A 21,455-nucleotide genomic window follows, 5' to 3' on the forward strand; every position below is an offset into this window, starting at 1 on the left:
ATTTAAAGGGCCCCCATAGTCTTAGAACATACACAAACCCACCCACTCTGGCATTCATCATGAGAGCAACAACTAGAAGGTCACCAGTTGCATTTGGGAAGTGGGTGAAGTCACTACAAATAGTGTGAGTGCTGGGCAAGCCTCCAGAAGCCAGGCAGCAGCATTGTCCTCTCTATAAGGCTTCCCACAACAAGAGACACAAAGAGATGAGTTGGGTTGCCTCCCCCTCCCTGGCAGATACCTAAGTCTCCACCCCATACAACTTAATAGGTGCTCTAAGACAGGATGTCAAAGCAGCTCTACCTAATACACAGAAGCAAACACAGGTAGGCTGCCAAATTGAGGAGACAAAGAAATATAGCCCAAATGAAAGAACAGAACAAAACCCTAGAAAAAGAACAAAATGAAAAAGAGATAACCAACCTATCAGAAGCAGAGTTCAAAACACTGGTGATCAGAATGCTCAGAGAGCTCACTGAGTATGGCAATAACATAAAGGAAGAAATGAAGTTCACACTAAGTGAAATAGAGAAAAATCCACAGGAAACCAACAGTGAAGAGAAGGAAGCCAGGTTTCAAATCAACGATTTGGAACATAAGAAAGAAATAAACATTCAACGAGGACAGAAAGAAGAAACAAGAATTTAAAAAAAAATGAGGATAGCATAAGAAGACTCTGGGACATCTCCAAAAGTGCCAATATCTGAATCATAGGGATGCCAGATGGAGAGAAGGAAGAGCAGGAAATTGAAAACTTAATTGAAAAAATAATGAAAGAAAACATCCTTAATTTGGTGAAGGAAATAGACATACATGTCCAGGAAGCACAGAGAGTCCCAAACAAGTTGGACACAAAGAAGACCACACCAAGACACATTATAATTAAAATGCCAAAGATTAAAGATAAAGAGAATCTTAAAATCAGCAAAAGAAAAGCAGAGGGTTACCTAAAAAGGAGTTCCCATAAAACTCAGATGATTTCTCAAAAGAAACTGCAGGCAAGGAGGGACTGGCAAGAAGTATTCAAAGTGATGAAATGCAAGGACCTACAACCTAGATTCTCTATCCAGCAAAGATATCATTTGGAATGGAAGGGCAGATGAAGTGCTTCCCAGACAACATAAAGCTAAAGGAGTTCATCATCACCAAACGATTATTACATGAAATGTTAAAGGGACTTATTTAAGAAAAAGAAGATCAAAGCTATGAAGATTAAAATGACAACAAACTCACAACTATCAGCTGAATCTAAAAAACAAAAAACTAAGCAAACAACCACAACAGGAAAAGAATCATAGATATGGAGATCATTCGGTCAGTTATCAGCTGGTAGGGGGAAAGGAGAGAATGGGGGAAAAGGTGCAGGGATTAAGAAGTAGAATTCGTCGGTACAAAATAGACAGGGGGATGTTAAGAACAGAATAGGTAATGGAGTAGCCAAAGAACTTATATGTATGGCCCATGAACATGAACTCAGCAGGAGGAAGGCTGATGGGAGGGGTTACGAGGTGGAGAGGGACAAAGGAGGAAATGTTGGGACAACTTTAATCACATAATCAATAAAATAAACTTAAAAGAAGAACTTGTGCTACTGAACCATGCAAGTAATAATACAGGAATGGATAAAATATTAGCAACAAAAAGACAATCATTTAAATGTACTTCACATTTCACAGCAGTACTATCAAGTATTTCAGGCCAATTGCTTCCAACAACAGGGGTCTGAATGAACCCCCTGATCTTAACAAAAGAACCACCACATTTTCTCCCTGATAGTTTACACTGAGTCACTACACACCACACTGCTACACTCACCAAGCTTTTGTAAATCTCATCTTAAAATATGTAACAAGGTACTGTGCTTGATCACAAAAAAAAACTAAAAACCAAAAAAGACTGTGGTAGGAAAGTAAACTCTGATGTTTCCAGTAAGGTAGCAGGGAATCACTGCTGGCTGGGCCCATTAATTTACCAGTTTAAAGAAGTTTTGATTTACATTATTCAGCAAACTCAGTATTCAGAAACTTGAGCCTTCAAGTTAAAAGTTTAAAAGACAAAAGGAAGAGAAGGGCCAAGTCAAGGAACATATAGCAAGGACTCATGGACAAAACCAAAGTGGGGAAGGAGAGAGGGAGGGAGAACGGCAGGGGAAAGTGGTGGGGGGGAGAAGGGAGAGACGAATGTATTTGAATGAATGAATGAATGAATGAATGAATGAATAAATAAATGACAGTCCTCTTCCTTTATTTTTTTGGTAAATGTTTCATATAAAACATGAAATCAAATTCCACTTTACTTAAAAAATTGAGTATCTTTAATAGTAAAAAGTATATATGTTTGTATTTCTCATCTTAAAAAAGACATTTAATAACAATACCTGAAAAGACTGGATTTACCTGCCTGGTCCCCACCCTGCCCCTGTCCACCTTGCACAGAGGCATTAAGGCAAAGGCTCCTGGAGAGGCATGTCCTCCTGGCTGTGGGCTGAGCTCCAGGTAAGTACACTCCACTCTTGGCAGGGTCACAGAAAGGCTTCTCCCTCTTGTTCACTGAGTCATTCTGCATCCATGCAGGACTCTCTCAGCCGTGTTGAGGAATAGGCCTGCGTCCACCACACCTGGGATCATTTTGATAGCTGTGTTCACTTCCCTCTATTTGTGCACCAGGTGAAACTCCCAGTCCAAGATAAAATTCCCATTATCATTCTGAAACACCAAGCTTGCTGGTTCAGTCCCTGGTCAGGGCACATACAAGAATCAACCACAGCTCTGAATCACAGCTCTGCTCACTGGGACAGAAGCCACAGGGATGATCTCAGTGGGATTTCCTTTGTGCCACTGATCCCCCAGGATCTTTCTGAATCTTTCCTTAAATCAACAGTCACAGTGAATTGAACGGCACAGCTCACCACAATCTTCTGCATCACGCAGCAACCCCCGCCCTGATGAGATTATCAGCCTATTTCTCCCTGTGTCAGCACCATCCATGGCGAGGTCAACAACTCGAGTGTCGGCCCAGGTCACTGAGAGTTAAGCCCCCGTGCAGCGTAAGCTGAGGGACCTGAAGGAAGTGGAAACACAGACGAGGCTCAGCTTCCCTTGTTTCACTCAGCTATTCGCTGCACAGCACGGACAATTGTAGAACCACTTCCAATTCCCAGCACTTGGTTATTCCTCATGTGATTTTTCACCGCTACACATTCCACAAGCTTCTTGGCCTCCTTGGCTTTGGATTTCGTTGAGAGGCCGGAAAGACGCTGTTGGCCTTGTTGCCATTGCTTGCTCAGCTACTGCCAGGTTTGTGTATTCATTAATGTGGAATTTAAACAAAGTAGTAAATTAGAAAAGAGGCAATAAGTTTGGATTATACTAACTTTTTGGCTCTGAGCCAATTCTAGTGATAAGAAGTGTCTTCCAGGTTTTAGAAGGACACCTTTCACAGGGGAGATTTATCATTATCAGCATGCCAGGACAGTGGGGGTCAAGAACTAAAGTTTTGTTGATGACTGAGACATTCCCTGCCCCACCCGCCCCTGGTCCCACAAACAACTTGGTGGAGAACCAAATTGTTAGACATTCAAGAAAGAGGTCTGACTGTACTTCCTGCTTTCAAGGAAACTGGGAGGATCAAAGTGCCCTTTGGGCACCCGTTGCCAGTCAAGGAACTTTAATTCAAAGTAATCAATATGCCAATTTAGGATATGTGGGGATATTTGTCTTGAGCCTCGATACTGTTTTACTTTTACACAGACCATTTCTCTTTGACACTCCTGGGTTTTCCCCCCTACAAACAAACTATTCTTTGTGACACCAGCTGGGTGTCCTACAATTTAACTCAATTCCCACAATGTCAACCTGGAGATAGCATCAGACCCCACAGGTTAGGGGATCCCCACAAGATTGTTCCCACCCCGCTTCAGATGCCAATCACAAGTAGTAGGTCCCCAGGTTACCCACAACTTCTGTCTGCCTTGGCTACAAATTGGAGATTCCCTCTAGCCTCCCCTGTCCCCACTCAATTAATTTGTTAGAAAGGCTCACAGAACTTAGGGAAACATATATGTTTACCAGTTTTTAAAAGGATATAGGGTCCAGCCCTGACTGATATGAATCAGTTGGTTGGGCATCATCCTGCAAATCAAAAAGTAGCCAGTTGGGCCCTGGCTGGTGTAGCTCAGTGGGTTGAGTGCTGGTCTGCAGACCTAAGGGTTGCCAGTTCGGTTCCTGGTCAAGGCAAATGCCTGGGTTGTGGGCTGGGTCCCCAGCTGCATGTGAGAGGCAACTGATTCATGTATCTCTCACATGTCGATGTTTCTCTCCCTCCCTCCTGTTTCTTCAAAATAAGTAAATAAAATCTTTTAAAAAAAAATAAAAGAGAAAGGTAGCTAGCTGGATTCCCAGTCACGGCACATGTCTGAGTTGTGGGTTGAGTCCTCATTTGGTGGAGTACAAGAGACAACTGATTGATGTTTCTTTCTTGCATCGATGTTTCTCTCCTCTTTCTCCCTCCCTCCCCCACTTTCTAAAAATAAATGAATAAAAGTCTTTAAAAAGGAAAAAAAGGGTATATCGTCCCTAGCACAGGAGCTTCTGTCACTAGGGAGTTCCTGTGCATCATATTCCTGGTGTGAACTCAAGCAGTTCGCTGCTTGAGGTATTCTATTCAAGTGCAAAGCATAGTTATTGCAAGGTAGTTTATACTTGCAGCAAAAAAGAAAAAAAAAAAAGACAGGGCATCCATATCGAAAGCTGTCTCCCCAAAGGGAGGCTTAGCCATTGCTTATATACATTATTTGGCCAATTATAGGTTGGTTTCTTCTTCGCAGCCAGCTAGACTTACTGGGTTGGGTTCCTGTCAAGTTCATCCTCTTTACAGCTGGTCTGCAAAATACTGTGCTACATTTTAATATTTATCAAGAATATCATTCAGTAAGAATGGCCCAGACTTTGCGACCGTTGTCCAGTCTAACAGATGTGTTAGCCCACCTGGAAGCTCTCTGAACCCTGTGCGACTGAGATTTTTATGGAGGCTTCCTCACAGGAGCAGAATCAACTATGAATCCACATCCAGCCCCTTCCCTTTCTGGAGAAGTAGGGGGGTGGGCAGAGCTGGAAATTCCAAGCTTCTCATTATGGCTTCATCTTTCTGGTGACCAGCCCCCACCCAGGAGCCCAGCAAGAGTCACTTCATTAGAACAAAATATTCTCCTACTGTTCTTAGCACTTAGGAATTTGCAAGCGTTCTGGGAGTCCTGTTCTAGGAATCTGAGGCAGAGACCTGTGTGTGTGTGTGTGTGTGTGTGTGTGTGTAAATTTTTTTCCCTATTATTGCAGAAAGAGGGAGAGGGAGAGAGGAAAAAAAAGAACACTTTCCCATAGTCTCATCCCTGGGGGACCACCATTATTAATAGTTTGCCATATATACTTTCACATATATTTAAACCTCTATAGAATAAATTTTTAATGTACAAATTTTAAACATTAAATTTTCTGTAAAATTTTTTCAATCAATAATAAATAGTTCTTCATTTCACCTACATTTTCCTTTTTAATAGTTTATTTAAGGGCACCATACTTTATTTGGCCAATCTTCCATCAATATAAATTTATTTCTAGTATTAGGGTCTGTTCCAAAGGGTTCTGCTTTCTCATCTATAGGAGGGATAGGACAATCTTAATGTCTATCAAAGAAAATCATAAACCAATATTTGGGAATGCCCTAGGTCACACCAGACCCCCTCAAATTTCCTCTCACTCCCTGTAGTTGCTCTGGGACAGAGGAGGCTAGACATGCTAAATAACCCTGACCTTTAGTCTCTATCCATGCTTCTGAGCACTGGAGAACTACAGTGAGAGTTCTCAACATACGTGGGTTGGACCTAGGTAAATGATCACCCTCCTACAGGTAAAGAATATCATCCCATGTCACTCCTTATCGAGCAAACTGCTGCTAAACTATCCTTTGCCCAATTAACTTCCCTTCAATTTATCTGAAAATAAAATGGTTCACTAGGATTTCCTCTGGATCTTTCACTAGCCTTAGTTCTCTTATTTAACATCTATGGGGCCAGCCCTAGTCCTCTAGGACTCTTAAAGTCTCCCAACTGAAACAAAGTAATCTTTCATGCGTTCCACCTAAAGCCTAGGGAGAGAGTATATTGCTATTTGTTTGTATGTTAAACTGACAGATTATTTCCTTAGGTTTCATGTTCCAAATCCTGAAACAAGTTTTGTGGGATTTTCTGTATAGCCATTGCTATTGCTCAGTCCTTTTGATTACAACCACAAGTGTATCTAATTTTTCTGTGCTCTGCCAATGGATTACTGGGTATATGTGGCAAGGGTGGGAAAATATTTTGTTAAGGCAGGGAGTCTAGGTGTGCCAACAGAAAGGGGAAATAGTAAACCCTGGCAGGATAGCTCAGTTGGTTAGAGTGCCATCCCAGTATACCAAGGTTTCAGGTTCAATTCCTCGTCACAGTACATACAAGAAACAACCAATGGATGCTGGAACCAATTGGAAACAACCAATAAGTGGCACAACAAAGCAATGTTTTTCTCTCTCTCTAAAAATGAATAAATTTAAAAAAGAAAGGAGAAATAATAAAAGGGTATCAGGCAGCCTCGTGATTAGTATATAGTCGAACTGAGGTGCTAAGAATGCTGACACACAGAAACCTGATATGAAAGTATCTGGAAAGCTCACAATGGTATCCCATGTCAAAAGTGCAAAACATGGACACCTGTTTCATATAGTCAGTGCATTGATTTCTACGCCACTGCCCTATCCTTTTATCACCTTCTCAATATAAGCACTGGTGAAATATTAATCATTTATCTTTTTTGGTTCTTTTTTTAATACAGTTTTTTTAAGAGCAGTTTTATATTTACAGCATAATCAAGAGGAAGGTATGGGGATTTTTCCATATACCTCTTGCCCACACCCACATAGCCTCCCCTATTTTCAACATGCCCCATGAAACTGATACATTTCTTATAACTGATGAACCTATGTAGACACAACATTATCACCCAAAGTCCATAGTTTTTACCTTACAGTTCACTCTTGGTGTTGTACATTCTATGGGCTGAGAAAAATGTATAATGTCATATATCATGTAGTGTCCTATATAATATATGATACTATAGTAACAGTTTCACTGCCCTAAAAAATCCTGTAATCTACCTATTCATTGCTCCCTCCCCCCAAACCCTGGAAACTGCTGATGTTTTTACTCCATAATTTTGCCTTTTCCAGAATATCATGCAGTTGGAATCATAGTTATGTGACCTTATCAGATTGGCTTTTTTCATTTAGCAATAAGCATGTCTCTTCCATGTCTTTTCATGGTTGATAGCTCATTTCTTTTTTTTTATGTTTTTTATGTTTTATTGATTATGCTATTACAGTTGTCCCATTGTTTTCTCCCCTTTATTCCCCTCCGCCCTGCACCCCCCGCATCAGCATTCCCCTCCTCTAAGTTCATGTCCATGAGTCATACATAAAAGTTCTTTGGCTTCTCTATTTCCTATACATTCTTAACCTCCCCCTGCCTATTTTGTGCCTACCAATTATGCTTCTTATTCCCTGTACCTTTTCCCCCATTCTTCCACCTCCTCCTCCCTGCTGATAACCCTCCATGTGATCTCCATTTCTGTGATTCTGATCCTGTTCTAGTTGTTTGCTTAGTTTGTTTTGTTTTTTAAGTTCAGTTGTTGATAGCTGTGAGTTTGTTGTCATTTTACTGTTCATAGTTTGATCTTTTTCTTAGATAAGTAAGTCCCTTTAACATTTCCTATAATAAGGGCTTGGTGATGATGAACTCCTTTAACTTGACCTCATCTAGGAAGCACATTATCTGCCCTTCCATTCTAAGTGATAGCTTTGCTGGGTAGAGTAATCTAGGATGTAGGTCCTTGCCTTTCATGACTTTGAATACTTCTTGCCAGCACCTTCTTGCCTGTAAGGTTTCTTTGCAGAAATCAGCTGACAGTCTTCTGGGAACTCCTTTGTAGATAACTGTCTCCTTTTCTCTTGCTGCTTTTAAGATTCTTTCCTTATCTTTAATCTTGTGTAATGTAATTATGATGTGCCTTGGCCTGTGCTTCCTTGGGTCCAACTTGTTTGGGACTCTCTGAGCTTCCTGGATCTCCTGGAAGTCTATTTCCTTGGCCAGATTGGGGAAATTCTCCATTATTTTTTCAAGTAAGTTTTCAATTTCTTGCTTTTCCTCTTCTCCTTGTGGCACCCATATGATTCGGATGTTGGAACGTTTAACGTTGTCTGGAAGTTCCTAAGCTTCTCGTCATTTTTTTTTTTTTTTTTTTTGAATTCTTGTTTCTTCACTCTGTTCTGCTTGAATGTTTATTTCTTCCTTCTGCTCCAAATCACATATATGAGTCCCGGTTTCCTTCCCTTCACTGTGGGTTCCCTGTGTTATTTCACTTTGCCCAGCCTTCACTTTTTTCCTCTATTTTGCGTCCATACTCAACCATTTCTGTGAGCATCCTCATTACCAGTGTTTTGAACTCTGCATCTGATAGGTTGGCTATCTCTGTTTCATTTAGTTCTTTTTCTGGGGTTTTGTTCTGTTCTTTCATTTGGGCCATATATCTTTGTCTCAGGGCACCTGTTATGTTGTAAGGTGCTGAGCCTTATGTATTCGCCAAGGCAACCACCTGCTTGGTACGTTGTGGCACTCTATGTGGGGGAGGGGTCAGAGAGGAATGATCCCACTTGTGTAGCTCTCACCCCACTTTCAGTCACTTCCCCCACTACCCACAAGCAAATTGGGCCCTTTTGATGCTGATTCCCAAGTGGGTGGTTTGCATACATTCAAGGACCCCCTGGGTCTCTCCCCAAGGAACTCTCCTGTGAAGCTGGGAGTTTCTCCTGCCCTCCCACAACCCCAACAGGTTTTTACAGCCAGTGTTTTGAGGCTTTAGTTTCCCATGCTGGAGCCCTGGGTTGTGTGACCTGTCTCGCTCCCCAGTTGTTTCTTCTCGCTTATCTGCAAGTGAATGTGGAACCACCCTCTCTGCCAGCCGCCACCTCTCCCGCCCTGTCCGCCCTGTCCGCAGCCTTGTCATGTGTCCTCTCTGCCCAGCCAGTCTCCGCCCCTCCTTCCCGTCTGGATGAATCTTTCTTTTTAACTCCTTGGTTGTTGGATTCCATACAGTTCGATTTCTGGCAGTTTTACTTGTTTTGTTTTTTAACTTGTCCTTCTTTGGTTGTGTGAGGAAGCAAAGCATATCTACTTATACCTCCATCTTGGCCAGAAGTCCTCATTTCTCTTCAGTGCTGAAAAATCCATCATCTGGATGTACCATAGTTTATTTATCCATTCACCTACTGAAGGACATCTTAATTACTCCCGTTTTATTAATTATGAATAAAGGTGTTATGAATATCTATGTGCAGGGTCTTAGACATTAAGTTTTGAACTCCTCTGAATAAATACCAAGGAGCACAACTGGTGAATCATATGGCAAGGGTATGTTTCGGTTTATAAGCCTGTCAAACTGCCCTCCCAAATAGCTGTACTATTCTGCATTCCCACCAGCAGTGAATGAGACAGTTCATGTTGCCTTGCATCCTCACCAGCATTTGGTGTTGTCAGTGTTACAGATTTTGGCCCTCCTAATAGGTGCCTTGTGGTAACTCATTGTTTTAATTTTCATCTCCCTGATGACATATGTGAAGCATCTTTTTACATGCTTAGTTAACACCTGCGTAGCCTCTTCAGTAAGGCATCCATTAGGGTTGGTTGTGTTTTCATGGGGAAAAAAATTTGTTCCAGTGTAAATATTTTTTGTAATACTTTTCTGTAGAGCTTATTTTTTTTACAGTGGTATTTAATATTTATGAGAAAAATAAAGTGAAAAAAATGTTTTTAAAAATCCAGCACTGGAAAGAAAAGGGACTGAGAATGAAATTACCTGCTTGTATCTGCTACCCTCCCTCCTACAATTAAGCCTTTAAATAAACATGATTTTCACAACTCTCCAAGAGAGAAGAATCTGGTTAAAATTATACCGATACACCCTCCCTATTTCCTTTACTCAGCACCATTTAATGTATTAAAGGACAGCTTTTTTAAGGTCAAATAGGAAATTCATCCTGGCTGGTATCACTTAGTGGATTGAGTGCCCACCTGTGAACCAAAAAATCACCAGTTCAATTCCCAATCAGGGCACATGCCTGCGTTGCAGGCCAGGTCCCCATTAGGGGGTGTGTGAAGCAACTGATGGATGTTTCACACATCAGTGTTTCTCTCCCTCCCTTCCCCTCTGTCTATAAATAAATAAAAAAAATCTAAAAAATAAAAAATAGGAAACAGAACAGTTTCTTAATACATTTAATACATTCATAAGACTTCAAGTGAAAAACATATATTAGTTCATGCTACAGGTTTTCAATCCTCCTTGGACAACACAAAAAACAGTGCTCAAACTGCATGTTTTAACAAGAGGAACATGAAATCTCATTTTGACACAAAGACAGATTAAAAATAGAATAAAACCAACACTGAACTAATCCAGCACCAGCAGACTTCCACAATCCCCTTCCTATCCCACTCCAGAACTCAAGACAGCTGCACTGGCATTTCTTCTTCCCTACCCAACATTTCGACACAAAAAATTAGATACTTAGAGGTTTACCACTGAATGAATATTAACATGTGCTTTAAAAAAAGAAAAGGCCAACTATTTTGCTGAATGTTGGAAGAGGGGACTAAAGATGCCAAGAAATATCCCAACATTATTTACAGAAGAAAGATTGTGTGAATGTTTATGAAGAGCTTATAAAGATGCCATGAAAAGATACTTAAGTTGTAAAGTTAAATGAGAAAGAATACAAAACTGTACAGTATAACCTCAACTATGTAAAAACCAACCAACCAAAAGTAACCCTAAACAGGGTTGAAAATTCAAAATGTTAAGTTAGTGATTATGTTTAAGTAGTGTATCTACAGTGATCTTTTTCTTTCTTTTACTTTTCTGTCTTTTCCAAAATTTTCTCTACTAATGTTTTTTAACTATTACCAAAAAGGAAGCCTGATAGGAGTACTGGATTTAAGTCTCGCATATAAAAGTGTCTCTACATCCATAAAACTGTATAACAGTACAGGCTACTCTCTGAATCCACTGTGTGTGAGCAAGAACTTCCTAGAGCTTATAGAGGGATTCAGCCTCTCCTCCAGCCAGGAACAAAGTGTCACCAAATCCTGCCTGGTGAAAAACACTGAACCAAACAGAAATGTCATGGATGTACAAAAAGAAACAGAAATAACCACACTTGGCAAAAACCTACTTCACAGTACAGTAGTCTCTCCTTAATACTAGAGGTACACAAGAGGACAGCTCTTTTCTTCTATTTTCTGTGCAGATGTCAACTTTCCAAAAAAGCTATCATCACAGTAACTGTACAAATTTAATCCTGGTTTAGAAACAGAAATAAAACAGCACTGTAACAATAGTGAAAAGTACAAAAATTAGAAAATTATAGAAAGTACTTTCTAGAAAAATGATCCCCCCCATTTTTTAAATGTCAATTTCAGAATGTTTAATGTTTATGAAGGAAATGCAAATTAACATATTAGCACAAATACCCCAGGTATAACTCAGTTTTGTCTTCATTTCACAGATTGCCTTACATGAATATTTGTACAGTAAAAAGTCACAATTTTGCTACTGAGCACCACACCCTGCGCTTTGACTCACATCCCTTCCAAGCCAGGCACAGGGCGTGAGGACACCCATGGGGGCGCCGCGCAGAATCCCGCCCGCTTCGCCCACCCACATGTCATCCTTGCGCAGGGGCCATGCTGATCTTCTCCGTATCACTCATATTGTAGTATATGTGCTGCTTAAGCGAGCACAAAATGATTCCTTTTAACACATTTATTTGCTCTACACACTTTAAGGTCCCCTATTTCCCAACCCCCTGCAAAAATAAGGGCAAACCCTCCAAATACTTCCTACGCCAAAGTATCCACTGCTTTGTTCATTTAACAAACACTGATGAAGGCTCATAATGTGAGAGGCACTGGGGTCTCAAAGAGGAGACATATCTGTCCCTGCCTCAAGGGCATCTGTCTTCTCAGGTGGGAGGCAGACACATCACCAACCACAATACAGCAATTAAAAGCAGATGCCACTGCTTTCTTACAATCAAACAATATGCTGCAATTCTCATTGCATTACTTACACAAAAGTTCTTACACAGAAACTTTCCTGACCTACTAAGAGACAAAAATACAACTGCTTTCCCTTTATAATCACTTCTAAAGAGGGCAGGCGTTACATTTTGTCATATTTGCTCCTGATCATCACAATACCCAGTGAAGTCAGTTAACGTTCTCTTGAGCAGTGGATCCTTTTTTGACTCCAAGAATGAGACACCTTGAAACCAAGAATAAGTGTCCAGTCCTATATCTAGATGAAGACTAGTCAGTTCCATCAAAAGCGAGGACTCAGAAGGGCAAATTAAAATCTTCACTCTCCTCAGCCATCCGTTGGTTTTTAATATGCTCCTGTGTCAGCCGCTCCAGGTCTTTTCTCACATTTGGGTGGTCTTCCAGATCTTCATAGAGTGACCTCACAATGTCCAGTCTCCTGTAATCCTCAGGCTTGACTAGGCTTCGGACAACCTGAAGGCATCGCTCTTTTAGGGTATACACTGTAAGGGCAAAAAAAACGAATATTCAGCAGCAAACTCAGGCGGGCCTTGGGACGAGGGACGAGTAAGAGGCTTTGCCAACCATGGCAATTACATTCACTACAGATGGACCTCACTTTGGGCAAACAAAAGTGAGTACATGTGTGGAGGCGGAATGTAACGTGATGGCCCCAGGCGATATCTCATGGTATTCGTGACCTTATGTAGTAACTTCCCCTTGAAAGTGGGCTGGGCCTGTGATGTGCGGTAATAACTGAGTGTGGGTGAAGGGACACTGTTGCAACTTTGGGTCTAAGCCTTAAAAAAGCCTGGCAGTTCTGGCTTTTACCCTCTCAGAAGCCCTGAGCTACTGCAGGACAGGCCACACAAAGAGGGACAGGCACTGAGACTACCTGGGAGAGAAGCCCAGCCATCAACCAACCTGCCAGGAGAAAAGAGCCACACCAATGACCCCACCAATGAGCAGGATAACCACCTAACGGAGCCAGCCCAGACTGCAGGATTATGAACGTATCAAGTGCTTGCTGTTAGTTTTGGGGTAGTTGTCACAAAGCAATACAGAAGCAAAACAGTGTATAATGACATTTTGGGGGAAATAAAATCTGATTTTACTCACAGAATTTACTCTTTAAGGGTATCCCACGAGGCAAAATTTACTTATCAATTGTCATTTTTGTTTACCTACTTCCTTAAAACAGGATCTGTATACACATATTAGTTTGAACCTTACGAAGCTGCAGATACTGTTATTTTTTTAACCCACAAGAACATCAGTTTCTTAGGGTTCAACCTAATAATCACTTGAGGTTTTGTTTTTAAGAATTTTTATGAGTTTATGTGAACCAAACTGACACCTATTGCCAGGAAGCAAAATCTCAATGGATTGAGATTTGCTCCCATAATCACTTGAGTTTTAAACAAATGGTACGTTGTGATGTTATTGTTCAATCCAGTGATTTTGTTTTAACCCCTGATTGGCACTGTATGACTCGGTTAAATAAAGATACAATACTAGAAGTCATACAAAGTAGCCATGATATCTCATTCTCTATACCTTGTTTTTCTCCTGAGACTCCAGGGCATAATTCTGCTCTAAGGCCAGGGAAACAAAACACATTCTTAATTCTACAACCAGATATTTTAATTGAGGCCACTTCTGACACACCCAAAGAGCTTTTGATATACCACAACACTTCTGCTCAATACGGAGCCTACAAATATATTGCTTCCATTTTACTTGTGGTGGAGAACAGGACACAAAAAAGTTGAATACCTTGCCAAACATCAAGCAAATACCAGTAAGGGCTTGGCTCCTGCAAGTGGCCTTTCTTCTACCTATTACCACAGCCTTATCTTTTTGAAAAGTAAGACGGAACGTCAGTACCTGGTAGTGTGATGTTGGCAAAAATAGGCTGTCCATCCACATTGAGAGACGGCACAAATAGTTCCGTTTGGTTAACCAGGAGCCCATCATATGTCCCGGCATCTCGGAAGAGCCAAAGGTGACCTGTTAATACAAGCAGAGGCTATTCAATAGCCACGTACCTATTTCCTTCATCTCCCTGGACTGACATTAAAATATCTGCCATTCTGCTATAATACAAAGGTCTTCCAATAATATTAGCTGCACAATCCTCACAAAAGATTCATTTACACATGAGAAAGTAAGTCTAAAAAAGCCAAGCAACTTGCTCAGGCTACAGGACTAGTAAACAGAACAGCATGGACTTGAGGCTGCAAATCATACCCTGCTCTTCTACCACGGAGAAAAGCAAAGTGCATGAATTGCAAATTACACCAACATTGCAAACTAAAAGAAGAGAGGAGGTTACTGACTCCTCAAATCTGAGCTTCCCAAAAACAAGAAGGTGCAAAAAACATCATGTTGAGAGAAAGAAACAAGAGAGAGGGTACTTTCTGCAGGAACAGATGAAACTAATCTATGATGTAAAAAACCAGAGGAGGGAGGGGACTGTGTAGAAAGGGGGACGAGGGTACTTTCTGAGGTGATGGAAATGTTCTAATCGATAACTTGAATTAGGTGTTGTTACATTTGTCAAAACACATCAAACCCTAAGATCTGCACATTATGTAAATTAACTTGAATTTAAGAAACAAAATGCATCGAGAGGAGAGAGAGAGAGAGAGAGAGAGAGAGAGAGAGAAGAATGGAGGGCAACCACAGTGCCTAAAATGCTGTTTAAGCAAGAAGGGGTCACCTCAGAATAAATATCGCAAGCGTTCCTGGGACAGAAACTGGATTGAAGATTTGATGGTAAATTTTAAGAAATGTAAACTGGTAAATTTTTTACTGTGGTAAAATGTACATAACATGAAATTGACCACTTAAAGCATTTTAAGTGTATAGTTCAGTGACATTAAGTACATACACGTGGTAATAGTTTTTTAAAGTTTTATATTAAGTCAGACACAGATAAATTTTAAAGAATACAAAATTCACACAATTTTATAGCTAAAGTAGGAGACTACAGAAGTGTTGATCCCCGGATGAACTGTGTTCTTCCTCATTTAATATTAGGGAAGTTTGGTGTAAAAGTTTAAGAGGTATTGAGTATACCCTTATCGCGGAGAAAAGATCCATCTCGCTCCTCTCAGGGCAGTTGTGAAAATGTTTATTCATTTTTTTAAAAAAAAACTTATATTTCAATTACAGTTGACATTCAGTATTATTTTAATAGTTTCAGGTGTGAAGCATAGTGGTTAGACATTTATCAAATTTACAAAGTGATTCCCCCCTTAAGTCTAGTAGCCACCTGGAAACATACAGTTATTACAATATTATTGACTATTCCCTATGCTGCACTTTACATCCCTGTGACTATTTTGTAACTGCCAATTTGTACTTTTTAATCCCTTCAAGCTTTTGCACCCAGCCCCCCAACTCGCTTCCCTCTGGCAACCATAAATTCGTTCTCTGTATCTATGAGTCTGCTTCTACAGTTGTGTAAATTAAGCCGGAATAGTACTACTTTTCGTCCTGAAAGCCAAGGGAAGATTATTACCTGTTTAGGCAATAAGGCCTAGTTATCCCCACCCCCACCGGCCCCTGGGTTATTACAACAGCTTCCTAACTGGTTCCCCAATACCAGTCTTCCCTGCCAAACCACTTTGCAACCTGAATGAGCTTTTCAGAATGTAAATGTGATAATATCATGTCCTTGCTAGAAAACTCTGAACGGGCCCCATTTCCCTTGCTGTAACATCACCTTTAAGGCTTTCTCCCTCTCCCACCCTCCCGTACCTTCTCCTCCTTCAGCCCATGCCGTTCCCTCCTGCCTAGAACTGCTGTCTTGGTTAGTTAGCTCCCATTCATCCTGCAGGGCTCCCTTTCTTCCCTGGGAAGCCCCCCGCCGTTGAAACCACAGATGTATACTCACCACCACCATCCCTCTCCTCACCTACCCTTCACGGAGCAGATAGATGCCAGCTCCAAGCCTGCTCTGCTCCGTTCCTACAGCAGCAATTTTGACATTGGCTTGTTCTCGCTCATCTGTTTAAGCATTCGTCTGTCTCCCTACTAGACTGTGTTCTCCATGCAGGCAGGGCCCCTACGCTGACCTGGCCCACTGGGGTCATCGGAGAATGTGAAATTCTTCCATTCACGGACTGAACAAATAGGGATGGGGCACTTCTTTTCGAGTAACTACAAGTGGAAGGGGGTTGGGGAAAAGTCACCATCAAATTCATATTAATCAGCTTTATAAAGAATGTTCTGCGACTTACTAGTAGCGTCACTTTGGATCTGTCACTACCTCTCTGGGGCCTCAGTTTCTTATGCGTGAATGGAAGTAATAATGACAACAGCACCTGCCTCCCAGGATGGTGGAGGGGATTCGATGAGTTCGTGCCACCGTTGCTGTTGCTGTCAGGCCTAGAGCGCTGGGCAACAAGCTCACCAGCGGCGGGCAGGCGCTCAAGCAGCGGGACAAAGAGGGCGGTGCAGCGGGGCTGCGAAAGGGCGACCCTACCTCGGTAGCTGTGGATGCGACGGCCGGTGCCTGGCGGCAGCGTGGGATAGGGCTGCGGCTCGCCATCGAAGTTGAGCCACACGGGAAGCACGACGCGCGGGCTGCGGTTGCAGAAGATGACCTGGGACGGCTCCCGCGAATTCACCGAGCGCAGCACCGGCCGTAGCCTCCCCGCCTCCATCTATCCTGCACGGCGTCCGCCTACCCCTGATCGGACTCTTCCCGGCTGTACTCCTACCGGCCGTACTCCTCTGCGCGCGCCTCGGCCTCCCACAGGTTCCCAGCCTTCCAGGGCATTACCTCTGGGAGCCCAGGCAACCCGGGACTCGGCGCCTGGTGATTCACTGGCCGCAGGGGGCGGAAAGGCGCGGGGCGTGCAGGGGCGGGGCGTGCGTGCGTGTTCCCGGGCAGGCGTGCGTGTTCCCGGGCAGGCGTGCGTGTTCCCGAGCAGGCGTCTGCGCGCGCGCAGACGGATCTTGCCACAGACATCCAACGTCAGTGAGGCAGTGTGCGGTTCTAGAGCATCCCATTCTCTGGTTCCATCAGAAACCTGTTTTTTTCGTGCTGTTAGGTTCCGTAGCGCAATTCAGTCTCATAAGACCTTCAAGGTATTTCCCATATTTTCCCTACCATCTGCGCTATTATTTACTTACTAAATTTCTCATTAATCAAGTTTGTCTGCATTTTGGGTTGCAAAGTAAAATTTTGTACAGAAGAGTATAATGAGGTTAAAATTTTTCCTCTTATCCCAGTTCCCCTAGCCACCCAGAAGTTCTTGGAAACAGCAAGTATCGCCAGCATTTTGTACTCCCTTTCAAAGGTATCCTATGCATATGCAAGCAATTAAATAAGTTTGAGAATAAATTCTATATCATTACCACTAACAGAAATTCACTATCGTTTGCCATAGAAGAGTACAGTGGAACTAAGTTCAAAGAAAACAAAACAGTTATTAAACTTTATCTGTTGTGTGTTAAAACTCTGATCCTACTCTTGATTTAAAAGGATAAGCCAAGTGTTAGACGTTAGATGCCAAGTGTTAGTTGTCAAATCAACTTTCTCTTGAACATAATCTGAAAGGTTAAAGGAAACGGAAAAGAAATCCTTTCACAATGCAGTGTGTGTCCTCTGAAGTTCACAGCCATATCGGTTCATTCCAGGGTTAGCGTCAGATAAATGATGTTGAGCAAAACTCTTTAAATTCTCTAAGCTTTTAATAGCTCATCTTTGAAATCGGCATTTTCTCCTTTTTTGCTGAATTTATTGGGGTGACATTGGTTAATAAAATTATATAGGTTTCAGATTTCGAATGAGAAGAAAGAAAGGGAGGGCGGGAGGGAGGGATGGGGGAGGGGTTGGGGGCCCTGGCCAGGTAACTCGGTTGGTTAGTGTTGCAGGTTCTATCCCTGGTCAGGGCACATGCAAGAATCAACCAACGAATGCATAATTCTCTCTCTCTCTCTGTCTCCCTTCCTCTCTCTCTAAAATCAATAAAAAATTAAAATTAATATTACATGAATAAAATGATAAGGAAAAATCCCCCTTAACTTTCATACTGGCCCCCATTTCCCTCCTTCCTCCCCAGAGACAACAGCTATCTTGAGTTTGATATGTATCTACCGAGGGTATTTTCTTCTAACTTTATTTTAAATGTACATATAGAATTCACTCAAATTGATATATAGATGTGAGTTTTGACAAAACGACATGTTAACCATCACCATAATCAAAATACAGAATATTCCATCACCCCCAAAAGACTCCTTTGTGGTCAAACCTACACACAGGCTTATGCCTTAGCCCAATGTCTGTCCTCTTTCCCTGAAGTTTTGTCTTTTCTGGAATGTTATATAACAGAGTCATACAGTTTGTAGCCTTTTAGATCTGGCTTTTCACTTAGCATCCTTCATTTGACAGTCATCGTGTTGTAGTGCGTATCTACAACAGCATATTCCCTTTTATTGCTAAGTGGTAGTCCACTCTCGACCCACCAAATAAAGGACATTGAGTTGTTTCTAGTTTTTAGCAATTATGAATAAAGCTGCTATAAATATTTGCATACAGGTTTTTGTGCATGTAAGTTTTAATTTCTCTTAGGTGAAAATCATCTAGGAGTGATTGCTAGGTCACATGGTAAGTGGATGTTTTACTTCATGAGAAATTGCTAAACTGTTTTCCCAGACTGCTGTATCATGTTACATTACTACCTCTGAAGAGTGGTCCAAGTGCTCCACTTTTTTGCTTGCACTTAGTATTATAAGGATTTTGTTTTTCTTTTTAAAATTTTTTATCCATTCTAATAGATCATATAGTAGTATCTGTTGAAGTTTTAATATGTATTTTCCAGCTACTGATAATACTGAACATCTTTCATGAGCTTGTTTGCCATCCTTTTGTCTTCTTCCAAGTGTCAGTTTAGAGAATTTGGGGGTTTTTTTGTTAGGTTGTTTTCTTATTGCTGAATTATGATAATTCTTTACATACTTGCCCAAGGCCAGTTTTTTTATTGCTTTTCCAACACTAGTGTGTAGCCATAATCTATATGTAGTGATGTATTTTATAATGGTAAAAAAGTTAAAATAACCATAAATTGAAACAAAAAAACATACAATTTGGTTTACATCTCTCCTATTAAATAAAGTTGATACTGCACTATTCTTTGTGTTTTCCTGAGGTTTTCTGCAAATATCATTTTCGTGTCCTTTGGACTGCATGAGGAAAATACAGTAAATGACTACACTGTAAAATCCAAGTGTAGAAACTGTTTCTCACCATTTTATCTCAGTATCTCATACATAGGAGACATACAATGTATTTAATGCTAGTGAACAACTTCTTTAATATTTATTCATTTTTAGAGCGAAAGGGAGAGAAACATTGATTGGTTGCCTCTCGCATGCCCCGCGATGGAGGGCCAAACCTACAACCCAGGCATGTGCCCTGACCAGGAATCAAACCAGTGACCTTTCACTGTGAGGGACGATGCCCAACCAACTAAACCATGCCGGCCAAGGCACTAAGGAACAACTTCTTAGGCAAACTGAATTACTTATCATTATCAAATTTTTAAACACCTTCCTGTTAAAAAATATTATCAGTATAATGGGTTTCACCTTATACTTATTTTCTATTTTACTCTTCAAGTCACACTGGGACTGTCACACTGAATGAGTTTTGCTTTGAGGATAAAAGTAAATCTCAATTCAAAAATGTTTTATGATGTATAGAAATTCTTTGTACTATTGTTGCAACTTTTCTACAAGCCTGAAAATTGTTTTACAAAAATTACTTTAAAGAATGTTATGGTTGGGGAATGCAGATCCTTAATACCAGAAGGATACAGACTAAGGCACAATACCAACCTCACACCTGGTAGTCCCAAGCCCAAAGCTGCCAAAGGAAACTGCCCCAGTTTTTTGCAAATGCAAATGTTGATGCTAATAGACAGCACTTAGCTACTTGTGACAATGGCTTTTTTACTCTCTCAAGCTGTCAGTAAGATCCAGGGAGAGGCTAATAAAGGACCAGCATGGCACAGAAACCAAAAAGCTGAATTGGGAGACCCTGAATGGCTCTGGCTTTGCACTGAGCCAGGAACAAGACCTGGGTATTAGTGTTGGTTTTGCCCCAGGGAAATGGATGGACATGTCACACAACCTGTCTGGGCTTGTTTCTTTATTTTCCAAAAGGCAGGGGTGGACTAGATTCTTTCTAAAATTCTCTCTTACCTTTAAGTTTTGTGAGCTAATCCTAATTTTTGGACAGCCTTTGTACAGGCTAACTTTTCTCCAGAATAAGCCTGAGTGCCCTAATCCAACCAGATTTTCTTGTTGTACAAACTGCTTGACAGCCACCCCGTCTTCAGGAATCAGCTTTATTTTTACTATTTACTACAGTAAATAGTAGTTACTATTGGCACCAACTTACTTTCTCCAAAGGGAAATGGAGGCAAACATTTTTTTTGCAGTCAACAGTATGAAACTGAATACAAATCCTGGAAAGGAGCCTAGAGATAAACAACAGGCTTTCTGTTTACTTAGTGTGGCCTACAGTACCAAATAATGTTTACAAACGTGTTTAGTTTTATGAAATAAAGGTAAAAAAATTCAAAGTACTGAGTGACTTTGAACTTGAAATGAACTAAGTGAATCTTAAACAAGAGCAAGATGACAGAACTGGGTACAGCTCTAATGCTAAAAAATCAGTTTCCTATTTTTCCTGCTTCTGAAATCCAGTTCAAGCTTGGTTTTTAAAGATTGAAAACTGCCTCATTATGAATAGATTTGTAATCTATTTGTGTGTCACAGCTCACTGGTTCAAACCCCTTTAGTGTTTCAATATATGTGAATTAGCTCTGGGTGCTATGGCTCAGTGGATTGAGTGCCAGCCCAAATCTAAAGGTCGCCAGTTTGATTCCCAGTCAGGGCACGTTGCTGATGGGTCCCCAGTTGGGGGCATGTGCCAGAGGCAACTGATAAATGTATCCTTCAAACATCAGTTTCTCTCCCTCTCTCCCTCCCTTCGCCTCTCTCTAAAAGCAAATTAAACTTACAGGCTCTTATGAAGAGCAGAGATTTTTCATATTCAACTCACTTCCCACTCGTTAGAAAACAGGAAAAATCCTTCATAATTATCCCTCTTCAGAAATCTTTAAGACTTCATGAGGAAAGGGAAGAACATGTCATTAACTTCCCTACAATGTCTTAACGTGTGAAGGCAAAAACGAACTCTGCCAAATTTTTCATTAGGGTAAGATGAATAAGTTCAATATGAACTCAGAAAATA

At 41.1% G+C, this 21,455-nt stretch overlaps 1 protein-coding gene, 1 non-coding gene and 1 pseudogene across 2 annotated transcripts; all 3 read right to left on the reverse strand.

The window, feature by feature from the left end:
• Nucleotides 1-1,315: 1,315 nt before the first annotated feature.
• Nucleotides 1,316-11,809, reverse strand: LOC129088129 (ribose-5-phosphate isomerase-like; annotated as a pseudogene).
• On the reverse strand, nt 10,362-17,016 carry VHL (von Hippel-Lindau tumor suppressor). The gene is made up of 3 exons (XM_054595770.1): nt 16,671-17,016; nt 14,066-14,188; nt 10,362-12,681 (listed from the first exon to the last, which is right to left on the reverse strand). Exons 1-3 carry the CDS (start codon nt 16,849-16,851, stop codon nt 12,476-12,478), a joined length of 510 nt encoding a protein of 169 aa, XP_054451745.1. The 5' UTR covers nt 16,852-17,016; the 3' UTR covers nt 10,362-12,475.
• Nucleotides 11,775-11,881, reverse strand: LOC129061092 (U6 spliceosomal RNA). The gene has a single exon (XR_008528066.1). It is a non-coding gene; the product is annotated as a U6 spliceosomal RNA (small nuclear RNA).
• Nucleotides 17,017-21,455: the final 4,439 nt, after the last annotated feature.

Source organism: Pteronotus mesoamericanus, unplaced genomic scaffold, assembly GCF_021234165.1.
Source record: "Pteronotus mesoamericanus isolate MK-2021 breed Mesoamerican mustached bat unplaced genomic scaffold, CSHL_Meso_final scaffold_54, whole genome shotgun sequence".
NCBI lineage: Eukaryota > Metazoa > Chordata > Mammalia > Chiroptera > Mormoopidae > Pteronotus > Pteronotus mesoamericanus.

Excerpts from the sequence above, each read along its gene's own strand:
- VHL (XM_054595770.1), bottom strand. The coding sequence starts at position 16,851 with ATGGAGGCGGGGAGGCTACGGCCGGTGCTGCGCTCGGTGAATTCGCGG. Across the intron at positions 14,189-16,670 it reads TCGCATCCACAGCTACCGAG|GTCACCTTTGGCTCTTCCGA; the intron begins GTAGGGTCGCCC and ends TTGTATTAACAG. Across the intron at positions 12,682-14,065 it reads TGCCAACATCACACTACCAG|TGTATACCCTAAAAGAGCGA; the intron begins GTACTGACGTTC and ends TTGCCCTTACAG.